General features: G+C 36.5%; 1 protein-coding gene across 3 annotated transcripts in view; it reads right to left on the bottom strand.

Annotated features, from left to right (window-relative positions):
• Positions 1–15,933, bottom strand: part of PIGK (phosphatidylinositol glycan anchor biosynthesis class K) — an 82,484-nt gene that overhangs the window by 8,689 nt on the left and 57,862 nt on the right. For all 3 annotated transcript variants that reach the window (XM_090146507.1, XM_031600690.2, XM_031600681.2), the window contains one exon: positions 12,592–12,667. In XM_090146507.1, the coding sequence (XP_090002633.1) occupies positions 12,592–12,667 (76 nt within the window). The remainder of the gene's footprint in view (positions 1–12,591; positions 12,668–15,933) is intronic.

Below are 15,933 nucleotides of genomic sequence, written 5' to 3'. Positions count from 1 at the left end.
TTTGCACTTCTGTGCCAGACAAGTATTCTCACCCAAGTTTATGTTGCATATACTCTCCCTGTGAGCAGAAGGAAAAAAAAAAAAAAAAAGCAAAAGGAGTACAAACTATTCTGATATATCAACTCAAAACTTTTGGCAGTTCTAGCTGCTATACAACCTTGACAACAAATCATAAAACATGAAAGCAATACAGGAACTTACCTACTGGTTGCACATAATTAGACCTACACCAGAAAGCCATTTATGTTACACTGATGTGTCAAAGAACAAAGAGACCCTGAGAGCAGATTCATTCCTGTAAAGAGTTTTTGTTGGCAGCTGCCATTGAGAAAGAATGGCAGATTTATGGTGTCATAAATATTCAGTGCTCCTGTTCCCCCATATCATTTGCATGACACCAGTTCATCAGTCAGATGCTACCTGGGGCTCAGCAGTCCATCTTTCTGGAAGAATGAATGAGTATAGCTGAACATGTACCCCCACAGATAAACACATGCAGCATGTGCAACACCAGCACTGCTCTGAAAGGTAAGTCCTTTAAAAAGATGAAACTACAGATCTTCATATCTAACAGCAAACCAGTTCCCTTTTAGCTTCCTCCCACCAGTAACCACTGGTTACTGCCTTACTGGTGCCACGCTGTCACTCAGTCCCATGTAAGTACTAATGGTCTGATAGCCCTTTGTTTGTAGATGGACTTTCAGAACTCTTCCCACGCAATCCTCCTAAAAACACGACATCCCTCTCCAGCACAACGTGTCCCTCCGCTGGAGCTGGGTTTCTCCAGGAATTCTGAGTCGTAAGAGAGAAAAGTCAACATGTGGGGAAAGGCTGCTGGGAGCAGAGCAGCTGAGGGCAGTTAAAGCACGACAGAAGTGTCTGCCTGCATGAAGCTGAACTGCACACATACACAAAGGATTTCTAGGAGAACAATGAGAAAGGATGCTGTCCTATCTGCTCAACAATATAATCAGAGCTCTCCCATTCCTGGAGTCTTCATTCATTTACCCCTTCCACTCATTCTTAAAATGGAAATGATTTCATCAAATTTCAACTCTCTGAATTATTTAGGAAAACAATTCCAGACAGAGCACCAGAGAGCAGCCTGCCAATATCTCTATCTCCAGCCATTCATCAGTCCTGTCAAGAGCTTGTGAGCTACACTGCCATGCTCCTCACAGCACGCTACTGAGGGGTAAACAAACTATAATTAACTTAACACAAAATACCACCACCAACACCTCACTGAGCTTACATGGTTAAGTGGGATAAATGTGTGAATATATTTGGAGCTAACAGTGCCATCACCTGAGGAAAAATGTTCAGCAAAGTATCTACCATCACAGGCAGCTCTACAAAATATGTCAAGCTAAAATTGATAACATTCATATTCTGTCCTTACCAATGTGAGCTTATTCTAACAGCTACTTCTTATCCTGCATATGCTCAGAAGAAATATAGCAGATAGAATGAAAAAAATGGAAAACTGTTACTGTTAATTTTACTATTCACTGAAATAAACACTGTCTAGCAGAGAAACTTCCATGTGTAAACAGTAAAAAAGTAATGATTAAAAAAAACATACAAGGTTATGTGAGAAACTGAAGCATTACAGAGCACTGAAGTGACACCAGAAAACTGAAATTAAATTTTGCATCTTGGACAACCTACTGTAACTTCAGTAATCTGTTTCCTGTAGAAATGTTCTGATCCTGCAGATTTTTAGTGACAAGTAAAACAAAGCACAGAATGTAGTCTGGGGCTCAAATTGCAAATGCCTCCACAAAAAACACACTAACAATATTTTTATATCCAGTGCCATCAAGAGTAAGCAATCGTTTTAACAAACACTTTGCCCTTTGCCCGTGGATCTAACAAGGTCCCCTCCTCCACCTTTTGGCTTGCCTGGGCTGCAGAGTGAAGAGGAATTGTGTAGGGCCTCATCTACAGAGGCTGCTCTGGAAGTACTGCCTCCTATTTATTTCCATGGAAACTACAACTGATGCAAAGAGTGCAAAAACAAATTCAATAGAGCAGATTTTCAGCTGCAAAACACTCTTTTCAACAGTCACTACCATTAGCTGTACCATTAGGTGTTACGATACAGACAAGATTGATAATTAAATTCCATAATGATTAACAAAATAAGTGCAATAGCTCTGCATTCTTTGATATTTTCAGCATCTTTAATAGAATCAATGCTTATATTAAAAGGCAATGAATCAAGTTATTAAAGTAATGTTTTTTCATACAGATGTTTATTGCTGCTGCTGACCATGATGGTAGTGAGCATGACAGTTTCTACAGTTTCTTCATCTAATATCAATATTTTGTACTTGGATGTAATTTAGAATAGGGGAACCACTCTTATAAAACTATTTCAATCCATTAGGCAAATTTTCTCACTACGATATGAAAACTGTCAACTGCTTAATTAGCACACCTACTTCTCCCAAGCCTCTAAGTGCACCTCAGCTATGTTTTATGATGGCCCAAGGACAAGAAATAAAAAAGAAACCACAACACATCAATTATGTCTCTACTCAATTGTACAACTATTTTAAAATGTGTGAACAGTTAAGACAAAATTGAAAAATTACCATAATAGGCTTTTGACACTTCCCTGCTTAAGCAAAAATTAATTCTATCTCCCTGTTTTTAATGCAAAGCCTTTATAATTTTACTAATCTCAAGTTCCCACAAGCGGGAACACAATACTTTCAAGTACAAGAGTATGAGGCTTGGCATCTTCTCTTTTTAGTTATGCAGTTTATTTGATGGAAGTCTAAACTGCTAAGCCTCCCTTTGTGCTTCATATAAGCCATCCTCAGTGGAAATACAAGTTAATTTAAGTGAAATGAAGTTTTAGGAAGAATGAATTCTCTTGCACAGAAAGCTTCACTAAAAGAAAGCTTTCTTAAAGCATCTGTTTCCTGAGCTGCTCTAGAACCAAAATAAACTAATACGAAGGAAGATTTATAAAAGGTATTTTCCCTTGTGAACACCATAAATGTAAAAAACCACCTAATGGAATACCTTACTTATCATTTTCCTACATGTTTTCAGTTTCATCTTATCACACGTGAAGAAGCTTTATCAGCATAACGAATTAGTGTGTTCTAAACATAAGAACTTTGTTTTATTAGCAGTGATTATTATTATGCTTACTGCTTATGTTACAAAGTAAATCTAATATATTGCTGGCATGCACTTCCAGATACAATAAGGTGTGTGGATCACATACTAAATTTACAGAGTTATTTCATAATTTTCTTTACCCTCCACCACAGTTCATATATTGGCACATCAGATGCTATACTGCAGCAGCACATGGTGTGTTATGATGCCTACAAATCTATTAAGGTCACAGAAAGCCTGTGCATATATTTAGTCTATTCCCATGTGAGTCAGAAGTATATTATTTGCATACCATTATGCACTGAAAACCTATTCAGTTATCCCCAGTAGAGACAACACTCCACAGTGACCTAAATAGTATTCACTTTCCCAATATTTGAAGGAATACCAAATAAATGGAACCTAGTGCAGATAAATCCAAAAAGACTCTGAACATCCAAGAATCCGGGCTTATGAATGACCAATGATAATGAATGGAGATCAGCGTATGACCAAAAAGAAAAAAAAAAAGAAAAGAAAAGAAAAATCACATGGAAGCAATGAGTGGTGAAAAATGTAAATTATAAGCTTAACAGAGGACTATAATGCTGTGAGTGAAAGTGACTAGAGAAAGTTTTTCTAAGAAAGCTCTGATGTCACCCAAGCTTATTACAAGCACAAAGGTGGGTAAAGAGCCTCAATTCACAGAATTCACTTAAAAATAACTTCCCTACATTGTCAGCAACAGCAGCAGTTTTAATATCAGCTGCCCAAAACAGAGCAAGATAGGTACTGATATTTATCTGTAGCACTGCTCAACAATTCACACGACGTTAACAACTGAGACCCCTGGGACACACATTGCTCCTTCCATAACAGCTGCAATATCATGCATGCTTCACAATAATCACAAACATGTACTAAGATGTAGTTACTGTCCTCCAAATTTATATTCCCCATATAATTAAAGTATTTTGATTAAACATCTAACAACTCTACTCGCTTGCTTTTTCTGTCATTCTTCCTGACCTTACTACAGCCACAACAAGGGGAGAATACAAACAAAGCACTGATGCACTTTGTGCAGAAAGTCAGGACAGATTAACATAACAGTCCTTTATGGCTCTAGTCTACAAATAAAATCTCTCACTGTTAACTTTATTTTGCTTTTTGCCAACATGCTATATGAAGTTTACTTTAAGCTGTAAGCAATTTTGAACCTGTCTCTTTCTGTAAAACTCTAAGCATATTTACAGCACAGTACAAACAGTAACCACTGTCTTAAAGTCATAGCTGTGGGCAGGCTCTAAAGTGCAATAAAAGGCAATCATGACATGATCAAGACAAAAGCCAAGATAAAATGTATAAAGATTGATATAATGTATTGAAAGGTTTGTGCATACAGGATCGTGAAACACATACAGAAAAATAACTTACATATTTTCTGAATCAGACACGTAGGAAATTTAACAGTTCTTAGAGTTTATGGTCATACAGCTACTAATGACCCTCCAGATGCAGTCACCTGTAGTTCAGATGAATAAACCACGAGGATACATAGCACTCTCTGAAGCCTGACATGTTACAGTCACTTCTGAACCTCTTCCTTCATTTTAAATCTTAGGTAATGCTTCAGAAGTAAATTATTTCAGAAATTACATCTTAAAGAAGCTGCAGCTCCAACATGGCACCTCTAACAATTGTAGCTACTTGAGTGCCTGGGTATCTTTTCATATATTTTTAATAGTACGTCTGACAGTTCTGCATGCTGGTTGTATGAAAGTGATGTCTCATAAGCCCAATACGTTAAATGAATGACACCACATTCACACATAATGCCTCATATTACCAGTATTCTCAAGCGCAAACCAAGCACTCCCATAATATGCGCGGAAGTCTTTAATTTTTGCCATTCCCACTACGCAGAGTAACAATTAGTTTCTCTCTCACCTACTCATAGACAAACATTTGCAAGGAATATAATATATGCTTTACCAGTTTTGGCTTATACCACCTATTTTAGATGGCCTCAGAAATTCTACAGTCAAGCCAGGCTGAAGCATGTCTTGCAATACTTACGGCAAGAAAAAAAACAACCATTCTCAATCTCCAGTGTTTCTGGGCAGCTGGGACAGGTCATGGCAAAGTCACCCCTCCCTGGCATACAGAAAACATTCAGTGCTGTATTTCTACCAGGAAACAGTTAAAAGCAAGAAACCCACAACTGACAGTTAGGTGCCTCATTCAAGTTACCTTTCAGTGCATTTACCCATTCAATCCATTGTATTCAGCTGTAATTGGAAGAATTTAATACTACATTCAGTTCCCCTGTAATGCTCGGTCAGCAACAAAAAAAACTAGCACTTTCTCTCTGGCTCTAACAAGCAGTGTTGTGTGCAGACAAAAGAAGAATTCCCCATGCATGAATATTTTGGTAGTCAATCCCTATGGAAATGAAGTTCCTCATAATTACTGCTAAATTTTTTAAGATTTAGAAAGCAGCATCTGAAAGAAAAATAATTCCAAAATAGTTATCTTTATCATGTCTCGAAGACTGAGAGATTCCACTTAATACTTCAACTTAATTAAGAGATAAAGAAGTAAAACTTCAAGACTGCAGTTGAGAAACAGAAAAATAATCATTCTGGATAGGCAGAGAGTGATCACCTGCAGCACTCCTTTAATGGGAAGAGGGAAGAAAAGAGACAGCTTTATACTGTGTCTCAATTTCCAGAATGTTTCCCATCATGTTCAGGTGAAAAACAACAAAACAGAGGTAGCTGAGCCTTGCCTATAAAAGCAGATCATCACTGATTTATGCTAACTCTGTATCATTGTATACTGTGATCAGGAAGAACAGATGAGAAGAACAGCAGCACATAAAAAAAAAAAAAAGTATATTTCAATTTTTTTTTTTTTTTAAACAAAAATACTTTATACTACACTTAGAAATATGCTCTGTTTCAGGAGTACTCTGACACTGCTTATGAGACTTCTGACTGAGGGTAAAAAGAGTATCGACCTTGCTTGTGTGTACTAATGGCTTACACTGAGGATACTGAGCATCATCACTGGTGCTGCAGTAATTCTAGATGAAGAACTGCCTGAAAACATTGCTGGTTTAATGCTTTGCCACTGAAGATCTGTAACAGTTATAACCAAGTCAAGAATGTGTTTGGTGATTTCTTGGGATGAGCCAGAGAAAACTATTCCATTCTTAGTTATTTTGTTTATTTCTGTAAATTATTAATAGAAAACAGTACTATTAAAATAATTACACACACACTCTAGAATTAAGGGTACACATTACATACACTGCACGGCTCACATACAGCACAACTCTGCTACTCTAAGTTTTTTAATCAGCCTTAACATTAGAAGAAGCACTGGGGAGTAAATATCCATGCACCTCCATGTATCACACTGCACAGTGCTGACAGGAAGGCCTTTGTGCCCTGATTTGGTGGCTGGCAAAAATGTACAGTAACAGCTTCTGACAGGTTTGTTTTGCTCCTTCTGAGCAGACAGTTTTATCCAAAGTAGCATTAAATGAAGCCAAAACAAATTTAAATAACTGCAAAACTGAGAAAAATTTAATCCACATCATGTATCTCAAATGGGGGAAAAAAGCAAGTTCTTATTTACTAGGTAACATCCAGTTATGATTCCACTTCAGACCACATCCATGAGAGCTGTAAAATGCAGGCAAACTACCAGTAGGTTACAGAATTCACAAACTTATTTAACATAGATGAGAAAGAAAACTACTGCAAAAAAATCATATTAAGACACACTATCTTCTAACTTCAACACACTCCAAGAGCCAGAGATGAAGGACTGGTTCAGCAAAAGATGTGTAACACAGCTGGACTTAGTTCTGTGCATGAATGGAGTCAGAACAGCTGAGCCCTGAAGGGAGCTCAGGTCGGCTGGTGAGGAAGAAGACATCCACAGACTTTCCTGACATGCATCAGAAACATCTTTTTTCACCTCTAGTCCACTGCTGAGAGACATGAACATCAGAACACATTGCTGCTCTTGGCATACTCCGAGAAGGCCATAGGAAGCAGCAGTGGTAAGAGCACAGCACCACACTAAGCATACTGCTGGTGCTGCTCCAAACTACAAAGGTAAAACCTAAACCAGACAGGTGCCCCAGAGTTAAGGCAACGCGATGCAAAGCTTTTGCCTACCTAATGAAATGGAGTCAAAGTCTCCCTATGTTGGCTAACCCCATATTTCATTAAAATGAAATTGGATTTTGAATCTATACTATGAAAAATTTGTTTTTTTAATCATCTTCCCAAAAATCAGTTCTCAGAAAGAAAAGCTTTCCTGAGAAGTCCCGTGACTGTCCTAAGAGATGGATGCTTGACTACAGTTCCAAACATCCCTCATAGTCTCCATAAAGCACAAACAGGAACCAAAAGTCCCCCAACAGGACAGATCCAGGCTGAGTGTAAGGCCTCTCCTTGAAACGTAACAACTGTCAAAGGGCAGCAATGGGATAGGGGAAGGCATCAGTGTGACCCCAGAACATTAAATTTGTGCTTTAATGACAATGTATCAGCATGTAATGGGTTAATTTCTCAAAGACAGTGACAACAACTTAAATTCATGGTTGCGAATATATTTGATACAGAGCTAAAATTGTTGTGTTATAGGCAATCAAAAATACTTCAAAATTTATACATTCTCCTAATATTGTTTCAACAATTTCTGCCAAATGTTGCTATAGAAAATCTCTCCCAATTAAACCAGCATGAAACAGTAGTAACACTGATGAATGCAATAAACTTACACCGCTCTACTATAAGAGAACAAGGTCCCAAGAATGAATAAACACTATATTCCAAGCCAAAAGGATTTTTTAGCATGCTATTTACAGAACCCCCGAAACTATGGAAACTTAAACCTTCTTGGAAGACTCAGTACAGAAGTGCAGTCATTTCTGATGGCCATCAGCCTGTCTGTAACTCTGAATATTCCTTTCCCATCTTTTTTCTTGAATTTCTTATCTCATTTCCCTCGTTGTGGATCCCAGTCAATATCCCCGATCTGGACTTGATGGGGCAAGTTCCTAATGCCCTTTGAGTCTAAACTGAGCGAAGCTAAATGGTACAGTTCCAAAGGGTGCTCATACGTTTTGCTCAACTGGGATGTGTAATAAAAAAGCACAGGATGCACAGAGAGGTTGCGGAGTCTGGAAATATTTAAGATCCGCCTGGACACCCACCTGTGCAACTTGCTGAAGGGAACCTACTTTAGTAAGGGCATTGGACTCAACGATCTCTAGAGGTCCCTTCCAATCCCTACAGTTCCATGATTCTACAATCAACACACAGGGTTAGCATGCTCTTATGGTTATCTCCTGAGATTACACAAAAGGCATTTTTCATTGCAGCTTCTACAGAGAGAGGCTACAGTAATGCATTGGTAAAAAATGTTACAAAACAAACTTAAACATGAGCCACCTAAAGGAAATTTGATCTAATTTCATTGGAAAATCTTCACAACATTTTCTCATGCATTTCCCCACATGAGAAAACATCCAGAAACCCTTTATTTTATGTAAATCTGGAACTGTAAGCCAGGTCAATTTTTAATCCCTGCCAAAAATAAGAAGTTGCTTTCCTAAAATACCACCCTGTTTTAACAGCATATTAATTTATCTGTTTAATATTTTACTATGGACTATAATAAATATGCATACAAGCTAATTCTATTCTGAATTTGCTGTTTCATTTTGTTTTCAATTATAACATCAGAAAAATCTGGCACTTATCCACTGAAATATGCCTTTCATCAATAAAACATTCTTCCATCAGTAAGACACCTGTAACAATTTAAATCTCTTCTATATCCTAAATCTCAGTTAGGCAAAAGATATTACTGCATAGTGACATTCATAGCATGAGCACTGTCACTGAAGTTAAGTACTTTTATTAAAATACCATGCTGAATTGGAGGCTCAGCAATGAATATCCTTAATGATATATAAAAACAATCTTCTCAAATGTAGTTTTGCTTATTCTTTCAATAGACCCGTTTTCACTAAAGTCAAACGCAGAATGAATTGCTCTCTTTTTTTCTCCTGCTTTTGGCCTTTTCACAAACTCATCCTATGCAGCTGCATTGCACACATTACACATTGTACACAAAGAATCTCATTTTAAAAGGCTACCCTAGGTGGGTACTCCTCTGAAAGCTTAACTTTTCTTATTTTTGAAGTATATATTAATGACTATATTCCTCACCTGGTGTGTGTATGTGTGTATATATATATATTTAACTTCAGTTAAATACACATCTTTTTCCTTTTTTTATTTTCCTTCCAAAATAATGAAAACTATTTATTTTGTTTACAAATGTCTAATTTTGGTACAAGCCTAAAAGTGGCTTAAATGTTACTATTTGTTTTCATTCTACTCTTTAATTTCTTTTCTTCACATTTGTCTTTCTAATTGACCGTGGTCTGACTACATTAGACATTAACATTTGTTAGAGATTTGGAACTGGGAATTTTATGGGGTTTTCATTCTTTTGTTTTTATGCTGCTTACAGTAATAATTACTAGTACCATAAAGTTTAAGATCAAACTCCAAATCAGATTATTGTTTTCCTTTCGTTAAGTATTTTAGGATTTAATACGTCTAATTTTTTCTTGTGGAATTGACAGATCACAAAAGTAATTTCTCTTGGCTAATATAGTACTTTTTAAAATACCAGACATTAAGTACTGAAGAAAAAGTTAGAAATCACGTGTAAATTCCCAAGGAAACTGTGTAGGGTTTTACTAATGTTCAAGAGCATGAATTAACAGTAGAATTTGGATAAAATTAGTGGCCATGTTGGCTGCTACATAAATAAAACACACCTTGGCATTACATGGATTTAGGATAACTGTCTCTCTTTGGGAAGCTTTAATATGTATTTATGCCATCATACAAATCCTGATTTATGCAACAGAATCATTTGCAATCTTCACTGCTATTCCTAGCTAGTGGTAAGATACAGACAGGTTAACAAGAAAAACGGCCCAGAATTAACACAGTGATTAACTTCAGATAAAGATTAACACCACAAACAGCATTCACTGCTTTTACTCATGCTATCTCTTTTACTTTCAAAGTAAAACAGAAATATTTGTTCTTATAAACTGAACATGGTCCTTGCATTATGTTCCAATTATCAAAGGCCCCTCTGAAACAATACATTATAACTTAGAAATGCTAATTCACTTGCACTGGAGAAGAGTATGCTTAGCTGACTACAGCTAAGAGGCTCAAAAAGGGCAGCAACAACAAATAAAACCAGGACATGATGCCTGATTCCTGACATGATAACAATGGTCATTTTATTACATTTCTTTACATCAAAGACATTTCTAGTTACGTTAGGACTGACTTGCTGCTTTGTGTGGATTGGACCTACATTACTGGTAAATTTGTTATAGCAGACAAGAATATATAAAAGCACATTTTTGCCTTTCCAGAGCGTAATATTCTATTATTGCAGTATAATACACAGTAGCTAAATGAACCCTTCCTTGGTTATTACCCACCTAATATTGTAAAAATATTACTATGACATTTCATCTGGTCAACCGTCTTAAAAGGTTAATTCTGTTTCATATTTGAGATTTTTCTCTAGGTGAGATATTCTGTGCAGTTTCTATTTACTGATTCCAAACAACCCCCAAACTGTTTCATTGCTCACTCTCACTGTTAAGAGCATATTGACTGGCTGCTTGCTCTGCTGTTTAATTCATTTATGCTGAGAGTCAGGCATGAAGGCAGAATTTTAAATGTGACATTTGCAGGCTGTTGGGTCATTTGAAGCCCTGACAACACCAGGGAGTTCCTGACATACAAACTGGTCCTGATTTCCAATCTTCCATGTTCTGAACACATCAGATATTCCTCCCAGAGGTGCAGATTTCAGCCAAAAGTTTTAAAATCCCTTGTGCTTACATCTTGCAGAAAAGACCTGTACATTTTAAAGTTTTAAAATAGAGCTTGTGTTTCCTTCAAGGTAAAACCAGCATTGCCTGCAGCATGCAACACAACTGCTCATAAATACCAACTGACAAAGGTATTTGGAAAGATCTACAATAATAATTATTAGCAACTTCAACATTTGGATACTTCTTCCTGATGATTCTCACGTGTTCAAAGCCAGCCCAGGATGACATCACAGCTTTATTTAACACTGCTGATCTGACTTATTACTATCCTGATCAATATCATCTCCCAGTTTCCGGGATGAAAGTTTTTGTTGTCTCAAAAGAGTTGGTGGACTGTACCATTTTTTTTACTCCTATGGGGAACTGTCATAATGTTCCCCAGCTTTCAGGTCTATTTTCATTGTATACCTGATTACTTGAAAGATTCCACACTGCTGAGATACTATTAGGAAAGCAGTAATCCGACCTATTAAGTTAGGGAAATCGAAACTGTCTGTCCCTGAAGCAGGACTAGCATCTACAAAGTTCAAAAATAAAATTCTGAGAGAAAATTCCAAATGACTGCAACTGAATAGGTCTTTTTGCTTTCTTTCAAACATCACCAAGAAGTCTCAGTATTCAGGCTTTACAGTACGTCACAAGTTTTATGGATGTTACTTAGTCATTACTCTTTCCACAAAGTAGGCAGAGCCCACTGTGGCTAACAGCCAGCAATCAGGCTTCAGAAGACACATGAATAAAGGCTGTGCATCTCATCTATCAGAAGGATGGACTGTGTGTCAGACCTTGAACTTTGAGAAAAGAGCAAGAAGGGATTATAGAATCTTCTGCAGAAGAAAGATCTCTTCCTCCTTCTTGCCATAAGTTAACTAAAATTAGACATGCTATAATTAAAAACGTAGCCTGCTTTTCAATTCCAGCCCCAACTCCCTCATTAGAGTATCCGAATCAATGGAAAAGCATTGATTTGAAGTAAGGACACAGTAGGCACAATCTAGGCAAAATCTCAATCTCTGTTTTCTGTTGTGAAAAACAAAAAGCAAACAAAGGCCTGTGCAAAGCAGAAAGGATGATGAAACTGCTGTAGTTGGAAGCAGAAATACTGCAAGCACCTCATTCAGAAGGGGACTTTATTTTCCCCTCTCAACATTTCATAATTCCACGACAGTGATTCTATAATTTGTCTGCTTTTTTGAGAAGTAGGAGTATGATTTGGGAAAATATGCAAATTAGACAAAATTCATGGATTTTTTTCTTTAACATTAGTACATACAACAATTTTAACAGTAACCTCTGAAGTGACAACTGTGTCATACAGCAAGTTATCATTTCATTGCCATGTTCTGAATAAGCCTTTTATAATTTAATGGTTGTCATCTGAACAAGAGTGTGTTGTTTTTACATACTTCTAGCACGAGCTCATTGATTTTGCGTGACCTAGAAAAGCAGTTAGAATATTACAGATGTTGTTTATTCTCAAAGAAATTCCTCAAAATAGAAAGGCTTACCTGGTGTATTATCTGAGCCACAGGAAGTTGATCAGCATATTTAAGTGGTTCTGTTGCCAACACATCCTTTGGCAGCCTGGGAAGAAATGAAGTTAACATTTATCAAAGTCAAAAAAATGTTTGCTAAATGAAATTACTGAAATTTAAGAGTTTCAGGTATAGCCCAGATACCAAACTTCTAGAAGTGATACAGTTTTGCTTAAAACGAAGCAAAAGGATATTCGTACATAGCTGAGTAAAATAATGTTTACTATAAACGAATGTTAATATTGTTGTGGATTTTTTTCCCAACAAAAGCAGATAAATCACCAATTTAGTAGCTGAAATCCACAAAAATCTCTCAGTTTAGTATCAAATGAACAAAGCGTTGGTGAAAACTGGATTGAAAATCCCACAGGCAAGAAGCCTTATGAGTTCACAAAGCAGATTTGGGACTGTTAATAACACAAGATTCTTCACTCTGTCCTGCCAACATAACTCAAATATGACCACCTCAAAAAGCAAGCGAGTTTATTTACTCTTCTCCTTTTCCTGCAAGTGCATATCAGTATCCAGCTGATGGCTTAAACAACACAAACGTTTCTGCATTAGAGAGCCGAGTAACGTATGTTATCGATTTCAAACAAGTCAAAGAACATCAACTTCAGGAGCAGAATACTTCACCAACAAAATGCATCATATATCTCTAAGTTTCAAATAAACCACAGCTACAAATCAAAATGCAGGATCGATATGCATGTTCTCAAAAGAATATTTAAATGAGAGTAAACGAGTACAAAAATATGTTTTAAACCCTTTAATCATAGTGCTTTCTTCAACTGAAACCCACAGCATTTGCTACATTTTTAAAATATCATTCAAGGTTTTATCAGTTCTTTTTTAAAGAGCTCTAAGTGGAGGAATTTCAGCAATATGAGAAGAAATGCAGGAAAAATGATCTCTACAAAACAAAGCCCTTTCTACAAAATTAAATTGGAATTACTTTCAGACAAAAACAATGGCCAAAATGCTCTTTTGCAAGCTCAGGTTACTAACTTATACTCATTTAATTCAAAGCTGTTATGTGGGCTTGCAGGGTTATTTTACCTGCAGACTGGCTGCCAGGCACAAGACAGAAAACTACAGACTGTCTCTGCAATGATAAAAGAGAAAATCATAAATGCACATCTATTGCCTTTTCAACTTCTGAATTTTTGCTGTGGTTTGGAGCGCTTTTAAGTTTCACGTAAGAGGCTGAAGGAAAGAAAATTAAATAAGCAAGCTGTTAGCTACTGAATTTGGTCTACTGAAACAGCTGATTTACTTACAAGGTTTTTACAAGGGACTGCTAATGGCAATGATGAATTTGTACTCACAAACTGCCACTTTCCAAACTTCAGTAGTAACGATTGGAGCTCCAAGGAGGTCAGCACTGAACAAGCTAATTATTTATTTCACTGTTTTCTGTAGAAATACCAGTAAAAACTATCACCAATTCTGAAAAGATTTTTCAGTTTTTTCTTTCCACAGGAGAACTTGCATCCAACTGTTTTCCTCACAAAGTAGCCACATCTTTTTTGAGCTGTTTTAAAATAGTCTCAAGTTCTCTGCTGGTTCAGCTGACTGGTGGTGGCATTAATTCTTTCTAAAAAGCATGTATTTTTTTTCTTTTTTCTTTCCTCCCAATTAAAAAAAATACATAAGAATTACATACGTAATCCAGAAGATACATAGTAAGAAATAAATTCCTTTTTTAGTACAACATGAGACATACCATATCTGATGTGAATTTGAGCCCATTAGTCGATACATTACTCTGATTTATGAATATCAGTCACATAGATGCACTTCTTAGCCACAGTTCTGCATATTAAAACATTGTACACAGAACATAATACTCATTAATATCTTGAATACTTATTTCTGCAGTCTTTAAAAGGACAACACAAAAGTTGGGGGGGAAACTGCATCTCAAATCCCAAAATTGAAGATTCGAAGCTGCGAGTAACAGCTAAGATTACTCTAAACTGAATGTTAGCAGGAAATAAAAAACCTTGTCTGTTCCATCAAGGACTTTGAACGTTTGGCAGTGTTTTCTGTCTAGACAGAGTCAGCATCCTTTGCATAGTCAAACAACCTCCTCATCAACTGCAGAAAAAGACCTCTCTTTAAATGTCAATGGATTAAAAAGAGAAAAATTATCAAGATAATTCTGAGCCTTAGGAAGCTTTACTGAAAAAACAGGGAGAGAGGAAAGAATAGTATAAACATATATATGCGTATTTTAAAGTAAAGTTAGATTTACATTAAAATTAAGCTGACAGGGGAATTTCAACTTCAAGAAAGATTTTTTTTGTTTTTTTCTAATCTATTTTCAGGAAAAAAAAAAAAACAAGCCAATTGAACTACACTACATTGTATATTTTATAAAATATACAATTTAGTGTAGTATAAAATATACAATGTAGTGTAGTATACTAATTACAAGATTTAGATAGACAAATTATTATATATGTACACACATATACATATGTACACTAATTACATACACATACAGATGTAATTCAGATGAATTCAGAACTGTTCTCTCCAAAGTTCTGTACTCAGTGATTTACTAGCTGTCAAGACAACAAAAGAGCTTTGATTCTTCTCTCCTGCCTCCTCAACTGGATGAGCATGTATCTCAATCTTTAATATTAAACTGCATACATTAAAGCATAGAAGCTCAAAAAAGTGACAAAAAAGCTGTATGAAATATTGCCAAAGAATGTCCTTTACTTGGAGCAAGTCATTAACTTGAGCTAGCAGGTATGATAAAGCACTGTATCAATAAACTTTGGGCATTTGAGGTTATGGGCTAAGGTGCAAGAATAACTCACAGTAAGTGGCATTTGTAAATTTGACAACAGTAGCATGGTATTCATTATTATGATGTTGCAGTGCTATCATCTAAAGTTACAGCAGGGCATTTTGTCAAGAGAATGAACAGACCACCACCTCCTACCACCAAATGCTCAGCTCACTCTAAGAAAAATCAGCTGTGAAGAAGATATGCAGATCACTGAGCCAACCAAAAACATCAAGCTCTCACTGAACATAAATTATTATTGTTTTTTTGCCTATATTTATAAGCATGTCTTCTAAATATAGAACAAACACAGCTCATTGCCAGTAAGATCAAGCAACACCACATACCTCCCTTCCCCAAAACAGCAGCTGCATCCAAAACTGGCTACTTTAGGCACCCCATATAGCCTGAGCCACGTGCAAACGTTGGGACAGCACTAGTTGTAGTGAGAAAAACTTGCATCAGGGGCTATACTGACAGATAAACACCACAGAACTGCAATACAGTACATACGT

The sequence above is a fragment of the Phasianus colchicus genome, chromosome 9, assembly GCF_987193195.1.
Source record: "Phasianus colchicus chromosome 9, bPhaCol1.hap1.1, whole genome shotgun sequence".
Lineage (NCBI taxonomy): Eukaryota > Metazoa > Chordata > Aves > Galliformes > Phasianidae > Phasianus > Phasianus colchicus.
This window is presented reverse-complemented; position numbering and strand designations above follow the sequence as displayed.